General features: G+C 42.3%; 1 protein-coding gene across 3 annotated transcripts in view; it reads left to right on the forward strand.

Moving 5' to 3' along the window:
• Positions 1–17,729, forward strand: part of UBE2L3 (ubiquitin conjugating enzyme E2 L3) — a 64,094-nt gene extending 46,365 nt beyond the window's left edge. For 2 of the 3 annotated variants that reach the window (XM_081286977.1, XM_081286975.1), the window contains 2 exons: positions 6,969–7,155; positions 15,229–17,729. In XM_081286977.1, coding sequence (XP_081143103.1) covers positions 6,969–7,155; positions 15,229–15,383 — 342 coding nt within the window. In that variant the 3' untranslated portion in view covers positions 15,384–17,729. Of the gene's footprint in view, positions 1–6,968; positions 7,156–13,995; positions 14,128–15,228 lie in introns of those variants that run through there. The other variant, XM_081286976.1, reaches the window with a different exon arrangement.
• Positions 17,730–20,554: the final 2,825 nt, after the last annotated feature.

A 20,554-nucleotide genomic window follows, 5' to 3' on the forward strand; every position in this document is an offset into this window, starting at 1 on the left:
TGTGAGGAAACATGTACACTCATACATTGCTGGTGGGACTGCAAATTGGTGCAACCACTTGGGAAAACAATATGGAGATTCCTCAGAAAACTTGGAATGGAACCACCATTTGACCCAGCTATCCCACTCTTTAGTATATACCCAAAGGACTTATATCAGTATACTATAGTGAGGCAGCCACATCAATGTTTATAGCAGCTCAATTCACAGTAGCTACGTACACTATGGAACCAACCTGGATACCATTCAACAGATGAATGGATAAAGAAAATGTGGTATATATAGACAATGGAATTTTTTTTGTTGTATTGTTTATTTTTTGCATGGGGTACTGGAGAGTGAATTCAGGGTCACTAGACCAGTGAGCCACACCCACAGCCCTGTTTTGTATTTCAGAGACAGATTCTCAGTGAGTTGCTTAGTGACTTGCTTTTGCTGAGGCTGGCTTTGAACTTGTAATCCTCTTGCCTCAGCACTCTGAGCCACTGGGATTACTAGACATTGGAGTATTACTCAGCCATAAAGAATGAAATTATGGCATTTGTCAGTAAATGAATGCTAAGTGAAAAAAGCCAGTTCCAAAAAAACCAAAGGCCAGTGTTTTCTCTGATATGCAGATGCAAACACACAATAAGGTGGGGAGAAGGGAAGTATAAAAGTTCATTGAGTTAGACAAAGGGGAATGAAGGGAAGGGAGGGAGGATGGGCATAGAAAAGATAGAATAAATTGGACATAACTTTCCTGTGTTCATATACGAATATTTGACCAGTGAAACTCCACATCATGTTCAACTGCAAGAATTGGAAGTTATATTCCATGTATGTATGATGTAAGAATGCATTCTATTGTCAGTATATCTAAAAAGAAAAATAAGAAAAATGAAAAAAAATGTTATTTTAGTAAATATGGAGGCTGAGTTTTAGAAGAGTACACACAACTGTATACTTTTCTTAGCTGATCTAAGCAGAGGCCACCATATCTTGCCCTCTCCCTAAGATCCCTCTCTTCTGCCCCCATCTCCTCCCCTTTGCTTCTAAGAGAGGATAGCCACCTCTGGCCAGGCTCATAAAGCCTGCATTGAAGCAGGTTAATTTATTTTATACAATTGTATCATTTCAGCCTTCCATATGTTAGTTGATGGGTACAGAGTTTATTTCTTGAAATCAGGTAGAGATGACACATTATGAAGACACTTAAAGGCATGTAATTTTGGACTTTGAAATAGTCAACTTATATCAAGTGAATTTCACCTCATTTAAACTCCCTCCCCCCACTTGTAATAAAATTTAAAAACCTGCCTGTTAAGAGTATGGGTAGCTGTGACAGTTATGACATTTTACTTTTACTTTTTCTTTTTTTCCTCCTTTCTGTTGGCTTCTGATGGAGTGGTGTGCTTGACTTAAAAGTACTTTGTGAGCACTGAGTGGGGATAATATAAGAACTTCGCTGATACCGAAGATTCATTTTCCTGTTAAGGAAGAAGGAAGATCTCCCTCAAAAGAGTGCCTCCAAAGAGTGAATTGTTTATCCCTCACTTTTTTTTTTTTTTTTTAAGTTTTTCAGACCTTCCTTTCTTTTTTTGTATAAGGAATTGAACCCAGGGGCGCTTAACCACTGAACCATATCCTTTTTATGTTTTATTTTGAGTCAGGGTCTTGCTAAGTTGCTGAGGCTGGCTTTTGAACTTGCCATCCTCCTGCCTCAGCCTCCAGAGATGTTGGGATCACAGGTGTGAGCCATCATGCCTGGCAATTTTTTCAGACCTTTCTCTTTCCTTTCTATGCTTACTCATGTATACAGCCCTTTGTACCTAAGGTCTCACTCAACACCTGCTTCCTTCTCCTTCTTTATGCACTGCTGCTTGGTCTGGCTTTGGATAAGAGCCACAGCCTGCCTTCCTGGGACATACTACTGGCCTTTGTTCTTTATTCTTCTCTGCCTCCTGCTAATTTTCAGTTGCTTTTCCTTCCTTCCTACCATAGATGTAATCTTTGAGACCAAGAGAGGGAAGCCCGGTTTTTTGACAAAGGGTTTCATATTTGAAATATATATTTTTAAACCTCAGAGTATATTGGAGTTATTTTAAGGAGAAAGAGCATGCTCCCATGTTGAGGGAGATATTGAGCTCCTGTCGCAAAACAAGTACCAGGATTATGGATGGAAGCAATAGAGGTGCTGTCCTTGTGGAATCTGTAGTCTCTTAAATGTTGAGTATGAGTGATCCATCTTCAGGTGTGGTGTACTTAGGACCCAAGAGAAAAGAGGCAACAGGAAGTACAGTGTCTGGATTGCAGAATTCAAAGCAGTATGGCAGCCTGGGCAGAAGTAATAAAAGAGGTCTAGGGGTGCAGCTCAGTGGTGGAGCACTTACCTAGCATGTGTAAGGTCCTGGGTTTGGACCCCAGCCAAAAAAGGGGGGAGGGGTCAAAAGAAAGGATATAGATAATAGGACTTGAGTTTTGTAACTGCATATGCCTCATATGTGTAGATGTGTAGAAATAAAGTCCTAGAGAATATCCTACAGTATAGACACAGCAGTGATCCTGGGTCATGGTTTGATTTTTTTTTTCTTTTTTAAATATACTTCTCCCTTTTTTTGGTTATGAAGTATTTTTTTGGTTCTGGGGGTGTGTGGAAGTGAATTATACTCTGGGTCATATTGGCTTTGAGTTCACATGAGGGAAAATTCCTTGGCAAATTCAGATAATGAATTTTGTGGTTTTAAATTTAGATATCATTCAGAAGGTAGTTTAATCATAAAAGATTGGGAAAACAGTTCTGAAGATACTGATTCCTTCCTAGTGTAGTGGCACATGCCTGTAATCCCAGCTCTGGAGGCTGAGTCAGGAGGATTGTGAGTTCAAAGCCAGCCTCAGCAAAAATCAAAGCACTAAGTGACTCAGTGAGACCCTGTCTCTAAATAAAATACAAAATAGGGCTGGGGATGTGTGGCTTTTTGGTGGAGTGATCCTGAGTTCAATCCCCGATACCCAAAACACAAGCAAACAAAAAAAGGAAATATGATTAAACTCTATGTAATAATGGAATATTCACTGCCAAAGAACTGTACCATGAAAAGTCCCACAAACCAAATAGTTGAAAGCATACAAAGAAGTCATTTTCAGAAACCAGAATTAGCACAAGATGACTCCTAATTTAGCAGATTTGTGATTCAAGTAGCCAGGAAGCTTGTTTTTCAGAATGGAAAAGAGAATAAAGACAATTTACAAAAGGTAAGGCCATAGTTCGTGATGGAAGGTCCATGAACTTATTTCAGATATTCCAGTGTGGTAAGGTTTTTCTTTCCTTTTTTTTTTTTTTTTTTTTGTACTGGGGATTGAACCCAGGGATGCTTAACCACTGAGCCATATCTCCAGCCCTTTTTATTTTGAGACAGGGTCTCACTAAGTTGCTGAGGCTGACTATGAACTTGTGATCCTCCTATCCAACCTCCCAAGTTGCTGGAATTATAGATGTGTGCCACTGTGCCTGGCTATGATATTTCTTGTACTCTAGAGTAGATCAGGAAGGTATGAGGGCATATGCCTGGGGCTCTCAGAACAGGATGGGCACCTCCCTCCCACTCCCTTTAACAAGACAACTGAATTTTTTTTAATATTTATTTTTTAGTTCTCGGCGGACACAACATCTTTGTTGGTATGTGGTGCTGAGGATCGAACCCGGGCTGCACGCATGCCAGGCGAGCGTGCTACCGCTTGAGCCACATCCCCAGCCAAGACAACTGAATTTTAAGGGGATAGGCATCTTGCAAGACCAAGCTAGACCTCTTTATGGTAGAAAAGTTTGGGCTGTGATAACTTCCTGGGTGAGAAAATATTAGACATAGGGAAAGGATATTGCTGAGGGAAGCCTCCTCAATAAACTGTGGACAAGAGCTTATTGTCCTCTGATGCTTGGAATGAAGAAGGGACAGCATATTCATTAGATACAAACCAGGATCCTACTGTCTGAGCCAACAGCCATGAGTCCTATGTGTGGTGCAGATAGATGATTACCCTTACACCATGAGACACATCATGTCACAGCAGTCCATGTCTGGCAGTCAGGATTGTTGACTTCCTTTTTTGGCAGCCAGAGCACTGTATGGTAGTTTTCACTGCTTTACAATGGTGATATCAAAATGTGACTTCTGTGGGTTTATTAAAAGATTCAGAGAAAATAAGACATGAGGTGGCATTGAGTCTTGGGATTCTTGAAGTTTTGAAGGGAGCTGAGCCTTGAAAGGTAGTCATATGAAAAGAAATAGATGGACCACAGGATTAGAATTAGGATACATAAGTAAAAGACCCAAATGGTTTTATGCCATATGGTAAAGAGCTTTCTCTAGGTCTTAATTGCTACAAAATAGCTTTGTGTCTTAGAAGTTGTTGTCAAGAACTATAAATAATCTTGAGATTTTTACCCTTTTCAGGTTAACAAGGTAGCCTGCCAGTTTACTGAATGTTAGCAAGACATGAGATTTCTCAACCATAGTTACTGATGGTGTAGCAGGCTGGGAATATCAGCATATTTGTGTTTGAAGGGATCAGTTTCTCTTGGTCTCAGGATCCACAGAGGTGATAAAGAAGGGCCCAGATGGATGCTTTCAGATGCTTTGGGTTGTGTTATAAGAGAGGAAGCTTGAGTTTAGGGGTCTCATACCAACCACTTAACCTCTACCTAATTTGCCATCCTTCCAAATGTGGATAAGGTCAGCATTTTCCTCTGCTGCCAGGGGCATATTGGTTAACATGAAACAGAAAAGCACATGATATATAACAAGTGCTTAATAAACTTTGGTCAGGTCTTATTTATTCGCATGCATTGTAACATGCTTGAGATAATCAACATTTAAAGAGAAAAGATTTGAGCTAGAATAGCTCAGTGATGGGACACTTGACTAGCATGCACAAAATTTGATCCTTGGTGGAGGGGGGAGAATGAGAGCTCCCTTTCCTAAGCCTTTTCTAATCTTCTCATCCTTTAAGGGCCCCATTCTGTGCTTCCCTTCCCTGGGCAGGGTTAGAATGTTGAAGAATATAGAGACCCGCTCTGTGCCAGCTTCACCTGCACCCCCAACAGAGGAACTCTTGTTTAATGGAGAGTGCCCACTTAGTTTTTGGGACATGAGGAGGTAGACCTATGGAGTAGGGCTGCCAAGGGTGTTCCTGGGCACCCTGTAAGGCTTGGTTTATTTTGAGTTGGTGTGACTCGGGAAAGCCCGAGTATAAGAAAGGTAGTATAGCATGAAGGGCTTCCACAGCTCTGGAAATGGTAGGGTGGGAGAAAAGACCCAAGGGCTCATCACAGTTTCCAGGCCCCTTGGGCCATACTTTTTGGTGTCCTACAGGCCAGGATCTAGGGCATGTTGCTAGCTCTGCCTGGCAACCAGCCACTGATCAGCTCAGCTCCCCAGGATTTAGCCATGGAACTGGGTTTTGGCTCCATTGTGGGGAGACTGAGCTGCCCATATTTGGAGTTCAGCTCTCTTTGACCTGTCAGCACTCATGGTGTATTCTAGGTTGGGTTTTTACTTACCTCTGGGTGATTATTTTCATAGCTTAAAAAAAGATAAAGAAATATTTGCAGAAAACATCTGATAAAGGACTGTTACTCAAAATATACATAGAACTCAGTAAGAAGAAAACAGGGCCACCAGGAAGAGCAGAATGTGCTGGAAGCAAGTGAGGCAGAGCGGACACTGTTGTTGGTTAGGGCCTTTCACCAAAGCTGGAACTGAATGGAAGAGGTGAAATGAAAGATACCTGAGGATAGGCTGTTCAGATAAGATCTCCTTATAGAACTTCCTCATCTATGGGACCTGATGCCAGTATTTCCTTTTATCTTTTTTGGGGGGCAGGAGGGGGGGTACTGCAGATTGAGCAGGTGCTTTACAGCTGAGCTATATTGTATTCCCAGTCCTTTTTTTTTTTAAAAAAAATTAGTTTTTATAGTTGGGCACAGTACTTTTATTTTATTTATTTATTTTTATGTGGTGCTGAGGATTGAACCCAGCACCTCTCATGTGATAGGTGAGTTTTCTACCACTGAGCCAAAACCCCTGTCCCCCTCCCTTTTTTTTAATTTTTAAGAAATTTTGAAATAGGATCTCACTAAGTTGCTGAGCCTGGCCTTGAACTTGTGATCCTCCTACCTAAGCCTTCCAAGTTGTTGGGATTACTGGTATGCACCATCATTCCTAGCAGATTTATTCTTTTGATGAGGGATCTTGTTACTGGGGTAGGCTCTGTGTGTTGGGGAAAGGATGTGTAGGTCATCTATGAACTTTCCTCTCAGTTTTATAAACCTAAAGGAGCTCTAAAAAATAAAGCCTATTAAAAAAAAAGCATAAGATGCCAACACATCAATCTCAGACTTTTTCACAGCTTAGCAGAGATCTTGCTCTAGAAGTACTGGTTGATTATTGGTTTGCCCTACAGTTGATATACCATTTGAAATAAATTAATCTTTTTTGGTGGGGCCAGTACCAGGGAGTAAACCCATAGGTGCTTTACCACTGAACTACATTCCCAGCCCTTTTTTATTTTTTATTTTGTTAAGTTGCTGAGGCTGGTTTGGAACTTGCAATCCTTCTATCTCAGCCTCCTGCGTCACTGGAATTACAAAGCATGTGCCACTGCATCCAGCAATAAATTAATCTTTTTTTGTGGAGGTGGGGGTACTGGGGACTTAATTCAGGGGCACTCAACCCCTGAGCCATATCCCCAGCCCTCTTTTGCATTTTATTTGGAGACAGGGTTTTACTGAGTTGTTTGGTGCCTTTTTTCTGAGGCTGGCTTTGAACTCTAGATCCTCCTGACTCAGCCTCCAGAGCTGCTGGGATTACAGGCGTGCACCACTGTGCCTGGCTTAAATTAATATTTCAAGTGAACAATTCGAATAGTCCTGTCTTGGCCACAGATAAGTGAATTGTGATGTGTTTATTTTGATCTCTATTTGCTTCCAGGACAACCCTCCATATGATAAGGGGGCCTTCAGAATCGAAATCAACTTTCCAGCAGAATACCCATTCAAACCACCGAAGATCACATTTAAAACAAAGATCTACCACCCAAACATTGATGAAAAGGGGCAGGTCTGCCTGCCAGTAATTAGTGCTGAGAACTGGAAGCCAGCAACCAAGACCGACCAAGGTAAGCATATTTCCTTGTCTGCCTTGGATGGAACTCTACTGAGAATGCTGCTGTGGGATAGGGACTTTAAGTTTCCTTCTAATGCCAAGTCAGGGTCCAGAGAAGTCTTAAACATACCAGTACATGCAGAAGTATTACTGAGGTTCCACCAGTCCTGTGGGATGGTTGCCTCAGTTGAAAACTACTGTGCAGTATTGAGGAGGCCCTTTCTGGGCTTCTTACAGTGTAGTGAGACATAGACATCCTGACTATTTGCTGAATGTGCAGTGATGGGGTATGGGCATTAGTCCCTAGAATTGAGGAGGGATTGTGGAACTGCCTAGAAGAGAAAGATAGAGTGATGTCTAAGGTGGTATTATACAGCAGGTAGTGCCTAAACTTAGGCTTGAAGGAAGAAGAGTGGTTGGTGAGTTCCTTCCTGGGTAACAGAAGGGCATGAGCCAAGATCCAATGGCTCAGAATGGGTTGTTTGGAGAGGCAGCAAGGTCAGACTCTAGAGCAACATTCCTGGATGAAAGCATATCGTTGGTTATGGAACTTCTTGGACTTGGATGTGGTTGTGTATGTGTCCATTTGTCTATATGAACACACACATGTTCATTTTGTAGGAAAAGTATTTGACTCAGTATTGTGATTATCCTCCCTTTTATCCCCTGGAAGTAGCAAAAACAATTAGAGACTCATATGAAGCCCTGACATCATTTTTTTTGGTGGCTTTGTAATGAGAAGTAAAAGAATATAAGATCTGTTTATATTACAGAATGTGGTGAGGCTACAGTGGAGTTTTTTATTGATAGATTAAAAAGTCACTTTTTGGTGGAAGCCCACCCTAGAAGATGGAATTAAAAAGCTTTCACAAGAAAAATTGAGTCTTACTTCTTAAATAATCACCATGAAAAGTGTATGCTGGTCCTCCACAGCTGAGTAGTTGATAGGGGTAAGTGCTGAATGTTTAGGTGCTGAATGTAGGTGCTCATTTTAGAGAGTGAACTCCAAAGGACTTTACACTGGTTGTGTAAAAGTTGATGTTTATAACAGCCTGACACAATTCTCAGTGAACATGGCCTGATTTTTTTTTCTCCATATGAAGTCTTAGTTCTTTGTTGGATTGTGTCAACCTTCACACAACTCCTGGAGATCTTGCTGAGTTGTATATCTCTGTTCGGCCACCATGTCAGCAGAGGGTGGGAGGAATTGTTCTTCCAGGTCAGGCTGCCCAGGATCTGATTCTGGCTACAAAGATTTTAGGGTCTTCTCCCTTGCCTGAGAACCGAGGGCATGGTGGCCAGGACTGGGGACACTTGCAAGATATAGATGCAAGTGTTTTGCCACCTCTTGCAGGAGCTGACTGTGTAAGAGGGCCATGGCAATACTATTTTAGCTTCAGCTAGAAATGTTATAGCATAGCCCAAATGTTCTGCTTTTTCAGGATGGGACTGCTCCCTTCCCGCATTACAAAGAGATAACTTAGGGGTGGCCTTTTATTCTTTTGTAAAATGTACCTGTTGATTTAAGATTTATAAGGTAAAAATTTTGGTGTAGGTTCTATATTCCTATTTTGTGACTTGGGACTGTCTGGGGTTTCTTCATAGATTATTATTCTGTAGAGCCTTTATAGCATGGTCTTGATCCCATTCTTACATATATCACGAATGTTGTCCCTTGCACTTGCACCACATTCTTATATTTCTGTTATCTATTTCTCATTTACAAACCCCCTCAAAGCTTAATGGCTTAAAGTAACAAGTTTATTGCTCATTCTTTTGGTTGTCTGGTTTCATCTGGATGATCATTCTTGGGATCACTCATGCATCACATTGAGCTGAGAGCTGTGCAGGGTTTGGGATGTGCCAGTGGGCATCATTCACATGTGTGGCAATTGATGTTTACTGGACTCCTCAGTTCTCTTTTTGGCCTCTTATAGGCTGGATAGGACTTCTTTATATCACGGTGGGGTTCCAGCGCAAAAGCAGAAACTGACAGACCACTATGGCACAACTGGTATAGTGTCATTTCTGCTATATTCTGTTGGTCAAGCAACCTAGACTCTAGAGAAGGGAAATGGACTTTGCATCTTGACAGGAGGCATAGCAACTCTGGAGAGGGGGTTACAGAGGTAGAACAGGTGGGCAGTGATACTGAATCCTCTTGCTGGCTCCTCAGGCCTCCTTGGGGCCATTTATCCCAAACGATGGCTGTCCTGGACATACCTTTGCTGTTCCCACTTGCTAGATCTTCCTATGTTCTATGTACCAATTTTTCTGGCCCTATTTCCTGATTGCTCTTCAACCACTAACATTGTACAATTTATTTTTGTTTTGTTTTGTTTTTGTTTTTTTATTTATTTGCATTGCTAGGCATAGAACCTTAGGGCCCCGAGTATGCTAGGCAAGCTCTCCACCATTGAGTCATACCCTAAGCCTAGCATTTTCCTTTTTTGATGCCTTTCCATTTCTTCATTCATTTCCAAAAGTCATGAAATACATGTGCCACCCCCTTTGCTTTAATCTCCCTCTAGCACTCTTCTACTATCTTCATAGCATCTCTTCATGATTTTCTTCTCTTGCCCTTGTCCTTAGAAAGTTATCATTCTCATCTCTTCAGTGTTCTATTTCTTGCATTTTTGTTCCTTTTGTTGCCAGTTTAGCTTTTTAAAATGCCCCCCATCATAGTGCTAAATTGCTATGTGGTATTCCTAAGTACAAGGAAGTTATGATGTGTCTTTTGGAGAAAATACAAATGTTAGATAAACTTTATTCGGGCATGAATTACAGTGGTATGGCCATGAATTTAATGTTAGTGAATAAATACAATGAATTAAGTAGGGCTTCTTCTTTTTTTTCTTTTTTTACCATTTTTTTTAATATTTATTTTTTTAGTTGTAGATGGACACAATACCTTTATTTTATTTATTTATTTATTTTTATGTGGTGCTGAGGATTGAACCCAGGGCCTTGCACATGCTAGGTGAGCACTCTACTGCTGAGCCACAACCCCAGCCCTAAGTAAAGCTTCTTTAAATATGATGGGACTGGGTTGTAGCTCAGTGGTAGATCACTTGCCTTGCATGTATGAGGCACTGGGTTCGAATCTCAGCACCACATAAAAATAAATAAATAAAGATATTGTGTCCATCTACAACTAAAAAAAAAAACATGAGTAATAAATGGTTATATATTAATAAGTTAACAAAAACATTGTGAGCAAAGGTTTTTAGGAACCCAATCCTCTGTTTCCCTTAGGAGCAGTGATTTAGTATTATTAATTGAATGCTCACTGCAAGTTTGTAGAACATAATTACTACAGATAACAGGTTCACTTGTATACAGGATGATCAGAATAGGTGAATCCATGGAAACAGATTACAGAGTCAGAAAGGAGAGGAAGAATGGGAAGTAACTGCTAGTGAGAGCGGGTTTTCTTTTGGGGGTGATGAAATGTTTTAGAATTAAATGGTGGTGATGTCACATAACTTTGTATAAGCACACTAAAAACTTTATGCTTTTAAAAAGTTTTTTTGTTTTGTTTTGTTTTTTGGTATGCGACATGTCAGTTTTTTAAAAAAGGAAAGACTGTAAGGAACTGTTAAGAATTGAGCAAAGGAAAGTGTGAAAAGTCAAGAAACATGACAAAACTGTATCAAACAGAAGGTAATATTGGAATAAAAAATGTGGAAACAGTTTTGTTCAGCAGCATTTGGTTCAAGTAGCTATCTTAGCAACAAAACAAGGACTTAGTTTGGTGGTTAAATGAGATTTTACTATATAAAATACAATCAATCATTAGCCTGGCTCAGTGGTTTATGCCTATAATCCCAGTGGCTTGGAAGGCTGAGACAGGAGAACACAACTTAGAGACCAGCCTCAACAACTTAGCAAGGCCCTGTGCAACTTAGTGAGACCCTGTCTCAAAATAAAAAATAAAAAGGACTGGGGATGTAGTTCAGTGGTTAAGTTCCCCTGGGTTCAATTCCTGGTACCAAAAAAATATAATCAGTAATGAAGCCAGCTTAACTGAATTTAGTATTAATTGAACTTCCATGTAGCAAATAGCATAGCAGCAAAATTAGATGAAGACAAAAATTTAACATGTTCATAAGCAGAATGTTTCAGTTCCCTATACATTATCATAACAAATTAAGAAGATTTAAAAAAGACTGAAGAAAAATAACAAACAGGATTTTTTTTTTTTTTTGGTAGATAGACACAGCACATTTATTTATTTATTTACTTACTTACCTTACGTACATACTTATTTTCATGTGGTGCTGAGGATCAAACCCCATGCCTCACAAGTGCTAGGCAAGCATTCTACCATTGAGCCACAGTTCTAGCCCCTAACTTGTACTTTTTGGTACATTACATGGAAGGCTACAGCATTACTTTGCATTACTTTAGGGATAGAGGAAGGCATCACTAACATCCTGTGAAAATGGAGCTTCTAAATCTCCAAGAAGAGAAGATATTGTTAATCTCCTGTATTACAGAGAAACTATCAGCAAAAACAAAAAGGAGGAAATTTTATAAGCTTTTTTTTTTCTCAGATGATAACACAGTGACGTTAAGAAGTAAAATTTGATTTTTTTATTTTTTTGAGGTGAGGTCTTGCTATGTTGCCCAGGAATCTTCCCACCTCAGCCTCTTGAGGGTCTATAGGCCTGCCTCCAAAATGCAGGGGCTTAAAAACATGTATCAAGCTGGGATATTGCACCTGGAAAGCCCTAAAAAATGATTGAGGAGCATGTGGGTAAAGAAGAGATCAAGAATCTAGGGGTGGCAGTGGTAGCTCAGTGGTAGAGCACTTGCCTTGCACCACATAAAAAATAAAAGTATTGCATTCACTTACAACTTAAAAAAAAATTAAAAAAAATAAAAATAAAAGGGTGCCGTGGTAGGTGGATCATTTCCAGTCTGGGCAACATTGTGAGATTCTATCTCTAAAAAAAGAAACCAGGGAGCTGGGGTTGTGGCTCATCAGTAGAGCACTCGCCTAGCATGTAAAAGGTCCTAGGTTTGATCCTCAGCACCACATAAAAATAAATAAATAAAATAAAGGTATTGTGTCCAACTACAACTAAAAAATAGATTTAAAAAAAAATAAAAGAAAGAAACCAGGACCAGACCATTGTAGAATATGATTAGTGTGCTGCCCTTTATGTGAAAAATAACAAGATAGGACCACAATGGTAGTTTGAAAAACAGTGGTAGCTATTAGTGTTCTCACTAGCAAAATAAGTCCAGCTCTGCTTAAGTTACTCTAGTTTGGATGAGGAGCCAGAAATTCAGCCAAAGAAACAAAGAATGAAATACTTATCAGAAATACTACATTAATCGGGGCTGGGGATGTGGCTCAAGCGGTAGCGCGCTCGCCTGGCATGTGTGCGGCCCGGGTTCGATCCTCAGCACCACATACAAACAAAGATGTTGTGTCTGCCGATAACTAAAAAATAAATATTAAAAAAATTCTCTTTCTCAAAAAAAAAAAAAAAAGAAATACTACATTAAAATATTTAGACATACACGCTCTCTGCCCTCTTCCTCTCTGCCCTCTTCTCTTTCTCTCCTCTCTCTACCCTTTCTCTTTCTCTCTGCTCTCTTTCTGTTTCTCTCTGCTTCTCTTTTTATTCTCCTTTGGGCAGCCACCGAATAAAATCTCTTGGTTGAAAAAAAATATTTAGACATGATCAAATAATAAAATTGAGTTTTCAGAAAAGAATGACGTAGTGAGGAGGCACTAGTGTAATTAAGTGGTTTTATACTGATATATTATTAGGCGCTAAGATGATCCCGATGAGAAGTAGAGAGCCTAAACATCCGTAACAGATGGTGAACAGGAGATGAAAACTCATCAGCGTCCCCTCACATAGCACTTAGCCTCCCTTAGTCCACTGAGGTTCCTGAAGTGCTAAGCAGATAGTGATTCTACTGTTCCAGAACCATTTCTGATTCTAAAAAGATGGGAAATCACTTATTATCAGTGCTTTCAGGCAAATGTGGTTTGGGTTTCCAAGCCTGAAGTCAAAAACAATAAGGGCCATCTGACTGCAGCATCTGTCACCCCATTGATCGCCAGGATTGATTTGGCTGCTGTAGCTGGCTAGGTGGCTGTCCCCTTCCTCCATCAGCACTTCATGTGTGAAGCTGCACACTTAGTCAGAGGAGGACTGTTCTTTGATCCAGGTTATATGAGTAGCTGCGCTCCCCTCAGAACTCCATACAAGCTCTCAAGAACAACAAAGCAGGGCTGGGGTTGTAGCTCAGTGTTCGACTCATATGTGGAAGGCACTAGGTTCAATCCTCAGAACCACATAAAAATAAAATAAACATACTGTGTCCATCTACAACTTAAAAAAAAAAAGACAAAAAATAGGGGGGGAAGAGAACAGTTTCCCCTCTAAGTGGAGAAAAGCTTGGCTTACACTGAAATAATACCACCTAGAGAGCAGGTTTTGTTTGATTTGGGGGGGGCTTTGGGGAGGGTGGTATGAGGTCTAAGTTGCCCAGGATGGCCTCAAACTTGCATCTTCCTGTCTTAGCCTTCTAAGTTGTTGTGAAGTGCTCTAAAACAGAGAGCTACATCCCTAGCACCCCTAGCCTTTTAAAATTTCTTTTTGATATAGGGTTTCATTAAGTTGCTGAGGCTGACCTCAAACTTGTGATTCTCCTGCCTCAGCTTCCCTAGTAGCTGAGTTTTCAGGTATGTGCCACTATGCCTGGCTCTGAAGGCAGGTTTTCATAGAAGCCTTGAGAGTCTTCTTTGAAAGAGTATTTGTGTGGTCACTCCCCTGCATGGCCAGGATGGCCCAAGTGATTATTTTCATGTTGTTATTTTTCTTTTTAGTGCTGGAGATCAAACCCAGAGCTTTGTATATGCTGGGCAATTACTCTACCACTGAGCTATACTTCTGGTCCTGTTTTAATGTTTATTAAAACACTCCTTGTTTAAGACAAATAAAAGTGATTTCCCATTTGAGTCACTGGTATTTCCTTGTCTTCTGTTAAAGACTTGGTGATTTAAGGAAACATACTAAATAAACAATAAGGGAATCTTTGGATATAGAGCAAACTGTGGAATGGTTGGCATCAGGAGAATAGGAACAGGGGGCTGGGACTATGGCTTAATGGTAGGGCACTTGCTTGGCATGCAAGAGGCACTAGGTTCGATTCTTAGTACCATGTATAAATTATAAATAAATAAAGATCTATCAACAATTGAGGAAAAAAAAGAATAGGAACTGAAAAGCTTTACCATCATTTCTGTTCATTCAGGTGAGAATAAAATCTGTAAAGGGCAAATCTTGAAATAAAAAGATAAAAATATGCCTCCAGTTCCTCTACATGTGGTGGGTACAGGTAGGGAGATGACGGGCTGGGGATGTGGCTCAAGCGGTAGCGCGCTCGCCTGGCATGCGTGCGGCCCGGGTTCGATCCTCAGTACCACATACCAGGTAGGGAGATGATAGTATCTGCTCAAGGGGTGTGGAGATTGAATTAGAGACTATCTTGGCCTGAAGAGAGCCTTCCAGGTTCTTGACCCCTGCTCATTCTGCACTATCCACACTCTGCACTTGGTGACCCAGCCACTATTCACCCCATTCAGCCTTGGCCCTGCATGTGCCAAACTTTCCTCATCTTTGCCCCAAACCTCACCTGGGCCAACTGTGGTCAAAAGAACCTTCTAGAAACATTGGGGCAGGTGGTCTTTGTGCTATAACCTTTACTCAACATGTTATTGACTGGCCATGCCTCTGTGCGTGAGGCAGCCTGTGTCAGCATTTGATTTCATTCCTTGCAACACTGGGTGAAAAGCATGAGTCCCTTAGTAGAGGAGCCCGTGGCATCAGCAATCCAAAGTAGTGTTGACTGTCATCCATCGATTTCTCTTAACTAAAGAGGAGTGATGGGTTAAGTTTTGGTAGTCAGAATTTTTAATAAAGAGAATATGTTGTCTTAAAAGCAGTAGATATAAGTCAATGTTGAAGTCACAGAATTTCTATCCTGAGGTTAGCTGCCTTTTGCCCATGCACTTTCTGAGACTATTCTAATGCCCAATGCCTTGTCCTTCTCTTGGCAGTAATCCAGTCCCTCATAGCACTGGTGAACGACCCCCAGCCCGAGCACCCGCTCCGGGCTGACCTAGCTGAAGAATACTCTAAGGACCGTAAAAAATTCTGTAAGAACGCTGAAGAGTTTACAAAGAAATATGGGGAAAAGCGACCTGTGGACTAAAATCTGCCGCAAGTGATTCCAGCAAGTGTGAGCAGAGACCCCGAGCAGTGCATTCAGACACCCCGCAAAGCAGGACTCTGTGGAAAATTGACACGTGCCACCGCCTGGCGTTTGCTTGTGGCAGTTACTAACTTTCTACAGTTTTCTTAATCAAAAGTGGTCTAGGTAACCTGTAAAGAAAGGATTAAAAATTTCAGATGTTCTAGTTCTGCTTTCTTTGTTTTAAAAATCACTGCTTCAATCTACTTCAAAAGAATGGTGTTTCTTTTGTCCAAATTTACCCCAAATCTTCAAGTTACATTTAGCCCATAAGGTTAAAAAAAATAAGGTTGTGGTTCCCCTTCCTTCCCTGCCCTTGCAACTCCCACTTTCTTGCATTCAGTTTATTGTTCATGTATTTACTTCCCCAGAACCAATTCTTCTCTGCTCCACAAAGGAGAAGAAATGGCTCTTGTGGCTTTTCTTCTCCAGTATCACACTGTCCCATGTGGGAGTTAGTTCAAATTCTCCTGCTGCCAATTTATAACATTCTTTTAAAAAATTACAAAACAAGCAACTCCACCCTCCTCCCCCGGAAAAAAAAAAAGCTGTGCAAAGGGAGGCCCACTCCGTGTGTAAAAATCTGGCTAACATTTCCACAACAGTATGGATTAAACGGGCAAACCCTGATGTCTGTATAATGATTGAATTACAGCCTGGCCAGGGAAACCCTGTAATGCCAGGTCTGTGGTGACCCCAGAGGGAGGGCCTGCCAGCCAAGGACGCTGCGCACTTGTGCAATGAATTTCTCGCCAGAAAGGCTCCTGATCAGGCTGAAGGCCAGCACCCCTTTCTGCAGCCATGTTAGAAGATCCACTGCTCATCGCAGGCAAAGTAAAGCCAGAATATCCATTTGAAATTCTAAGTTCCATCTGAATGTGCCACGGAGCTCTCCAACTCCTCAGCGCAGCAGCCCCACCACAGCCCTTCCTTGGCACAGTTTGACCCTTTGCGGGATCAGAATTGGCAGGACTCAGCTTTGTAGCTGGCACCAATCTGGGGTCACTGGGGTCTCTGCTGGCCCCTTCCTTCAGAGCAGCCACTGGCTCATCCCAGGAACAAGATGGCCTTTCCTCTCCCTTTGGACTCAACAACCTTTGCAGAGTCAAGCTCCACTTGATGCTCGCTCAATAATATCCTTTCAATGTGTTTTATATTGTTTTGATTGCCTTTTTTGTAGAAATAAAAATTGACCTTAGAGGTTATCATCAGATGAACTTTGTAAGGATTTGAATGTTAATGTCTTTTCAAGGCAAGTGGGACTGTCCCTGAAACAGTAGAGAATATATGGCATTCTGATACCGAGGAAGCTGATGATCCAAACGCCGTGTGTCACCAACTCTGCTTCTGCCACTGGCGGCTTTTCTTCTTGGCTACTGGGGGGACTAGATCCTCTAGAGAAGATGACTTCAAGAAACTTTGCTTTCTTTTTTGACTTTAATTCTATAACTTGAGATCTTTCAGGGCTCATAGCCGTGTAAGTCAGGTCTGGGTTTCGTCTCTGCAGATGTGAGAAGTGATGGATAGGTTAGGGAGCATAACACTGTTTAGTTGTCCAAGTAAGTGGCCCCTGCGGGGTGTAATGAGCTCAGCTTCTTTAGTCCTAGGTACTCGAGGGACAGGTTTCTGGAGACTCCCCTGTGTCCAGGATGGCCAGAGCACTGGGCCAGTGTTTCCACATCTGTCCATTAATAGAAGGGTGATAATGGATTTTATTTCACTCATACGCAGATTTGTAATAAAATGCCAAATGGTTAGAAGATATCCAAACAAACCACCATTTGTTCTTGTTGCTTCTCTGAATCTAGAAATATTGCCATTCTTGGAAACTGTCCCATTGCTTCATATTTCTGCCAATGTAGCTCTGCCTGCCTGTCACCCACTCACTGCTCTCTGCTCACTGTGGGAAGGTACCCCTTATGCCAGCAGCCCCTCTCAGGGACTCTCAGCTCTGGCACTGGCACCCTATGGTCTGCCCTGGCAGCAGAGGCCTGGCTCTCTAGTGGGTGTACTTCCCTTTGGCCTGGGTGGCTTGTTCCTTCTAGCCGTGCCCTGAGGCAGGCTTTGAGCAAGCTGGTGGCCAGCCCTGGCTGCTCCAAAACCAAAAGCTGGATCCTCTGGAGGAGAGGAGAGCTGTAGAGTAGCCACCTATCACTGACCCGTGCTGGCTCAGGATTTCACATCTGCCTAGTTCCTTGAAGTGCCCTGGGTCTTCCTCCTGTCCCTCTCCGCAACGGTGGAGAATAGGCTTTCTAAGATGCTGCGATCCCATTCTGCTGCCCTTAATAAAAATGCTCTCCAACACTGGTTTGATTGTGTGGGTTTCTTCCTTCCTTTGGAGGTGGGTAGTGCCAGGAGCCTGTGCTCTTGGAGAGTGGGAAAGGGTGGCTGGGGCCTTCGAGCTCTCTCCCTTTTCCCATCCTCTTCATAAGAGGCACACAGTGGTGTTCTTATGTCCCCGGAGGGAAGCAAATGGGGTATAATCAACAATGGACAAGCAGAAGAATCTAGAGTGTATCAAGGCCTGCAGAGGGATCCTGTGGATGTCTAGTAAGGGAACAGCAACTTCCACACATGAATATGTCACTTTAGTCCTCCTGTGACACCCCCCCCCCCCAAGAGAGTGGTGATGCTATGATCCATGTATAGCAGAGGTGAAAATAGGCTCTGAGAAGGGTGGCTTGATCAATGTCCTAATGAAGCTGGGGCTAGGCCATTTCCCTAAGTGGTTTCCAGCTAGAAACTGACCCAGCATTCCCCAAAACGCTGGGTGCCAAGGTACTACAATAAAAGTGCCAGTTTGGTGTAGCACCTAGCCAGGCTAGTGACACATATTTTTGTTCAGGCCTAGTTCCCTTTCTGGAACTGGATGCTAGATAAGACCAGGACTACCTGTCAGTCTGAGAGAGCAAAACTTCCTGTGGTTTTAGTAATAGGGACAATAAGGGTCTTTGCCTTTAGTTGCAGGTGGGCTGCTCTGCCACATCCTTTATCCTCTGAATCTCAAGGCAGCACTGTGAACACCATTATCCTTATGCCTGTTTTTATAGAGGAGGAAACATGTTCTGGGTGATGACAAGGGCATCTGGCTGTTTTTGCATTTACTCCTGAGCTGCTTGCATCCCACCAATCAGCACATTTCCTCTCAAAGGGTCCAGTCATGGCTATAGACTCTTCCTCTCCTCCAAAAGTCATAGGCATAGAGGACCCTATAGACTGGCTTCTCTGACCAAGGGACCGAGTCTTTCTCATCACCAAACAGGCAGCAGCTTTTTTTTTTTTTTTTTTTTGTCTTTTCAATTTTTTTTTTTTTTTTTTTTTTTTTAGTTATTGAGGACCTTTATTTTTGTTTATTTATATGCAGTCTTGAGAATCAAACCCAGTGCCTTACACATGCTAGGCAAGCGCTCTACCACTGAGCTATACCCCCAGCCCCAAACAGGCAGCTTCTAAGCCCTGCTCCAACTTCCATTTGGCAGTTCCTCTGTGCCCTTCACTTGCCATCCAAAAGCCAGATCTAGTCTTGATTCTTCCTGCCCTGTTTTTTTTTTTCCCCTTTTCCCTGCTTCCTCAAGTTCAATGTGGCAAATGGCATCATTCCAAGACAGCAAAGCTGGGGGTGGGACTTTTTAAGTGCAGCATGGTACCTAGCCCAGGCCATGCCTGGTAAATGTCTATTTTCTGGGTGACTGGGACATGTTCTTATTCAGAGATGGGGCTCTTGGGGAACCGGGCAGGCTTCAAGACTAGAGTAGAAATGACTTGCCCAACAATGTGCAGAGGCTCAGGGAAGGAAGTCACCTCCTCTGGAGCACCCTTGTGGCTATTGGGCCCTCACTGCAGCCCCTAGCTGGAGGCACACTAGGGTAACCAGGACAGTACCTCCTGGCAAAACCCACCTTTGTTCTCATACATTTTTGTGGGCTTCTTTAACCCTACCTCCCAGTGTGGCCCAGATCACATTGATTGTTGCCTTGAAGGCTGGACTGTGTCCCAGTATCCAGCCCTGGCCTGACACAGAGCAGACCCTCCATATATGAACACTGAGTGGATATATAACAGCAAATCACTGTCTAAGTCATTCTGCACAGCAGTTTGGCATAGGAAATACTCTACTCCTACCCAGCCATGCCAGTAGACCACCAGTAACCACTCCAACAGGTCCTTATTACTTTCCCTTCCCTTGTGAGGTGGTCCTTGTTTACCTGATTCTCCTACCAGTCTGGCCATACCCTACCTTTATCTTATTTTATTTTTTTAAAGAGAGTGAGGAGAGAGAGAGAATTTTTTAATATTTATTCTTTAGATTTCGGCGGACACAACATCTTTGTTTGTATGTGGTGCTGAGAATCGAACCCGGGCCGCACGCATGCCAGGCGAGCGCGCTACCGCTTGAGCCACATCCCCAGCCCCCCTACCTTTATCTTAAATTCCTAAGGTCCCTAGGGTTGTTCTAAACATCCATCTTTGCTCATCTTCCTTCCCTGGGTGACAATAGCCATTTCTACAGTTTTATCTAACATTTGTGCAGAACCCTAAGCCCTCCTGCCTACTCTGCACCTATCTTTCAAGCCACATAACCAGTTACTTATTCCTCTGAACACCCCATAGTAGAACAAGGCCACTCCAAGGCCTCAGCCAGCAGACTTCATGAGTGTGACCAGATCACCCAGGGCCAAAGCAAGGAGGTAAATGCTAGACAGCACATGGGACTAAACTCACAGTGATTCCTGTTCACAAGCATGAGGGAAAGGAAGTAGAAAAGTGCTGTAGGTGTCAGAGTCAAGGTCAACTGGAGGGTTAGGATGGAAGACCAGCATAGAGCCAGAAAAAGATGTGGAGGGAGGTGAGCTAAAGCCATGGTCAAGGGGATGGAGACATGGATAAGTGCATGCAGGAAGAAGGACTAGGATACCTTGACCCTTTCAGAAAGCTGGGTACAGTGGCACATGCCTGTAATCCCAGCAACTTAGCAAGATCTGGTCTCAAAAAAATTAAAAAGACCCTTGATATGGCTCAGTGGTAAAGCACCCCTGGTTTCAATCCCCAGTAGCAAAACAAAAACAAACCACTTGTCCCTTTAGACTGTCTGTGTTCAGATTAAGAACTCTCTTGACACCTGATCTCATAGA

Source organism: Spermophilus citellus (assembly GCF_964194105.1).
Source record: "Spermophilus citellus genome assembly, chromosome: 3".
In the NCBI taxonomy this organism is placed as follows: Eukaryota; Metazoa; Chordata; class Mammalia; order Rodentia; family Sciuridae; genus Spermophilus; species Spermophilus citellus.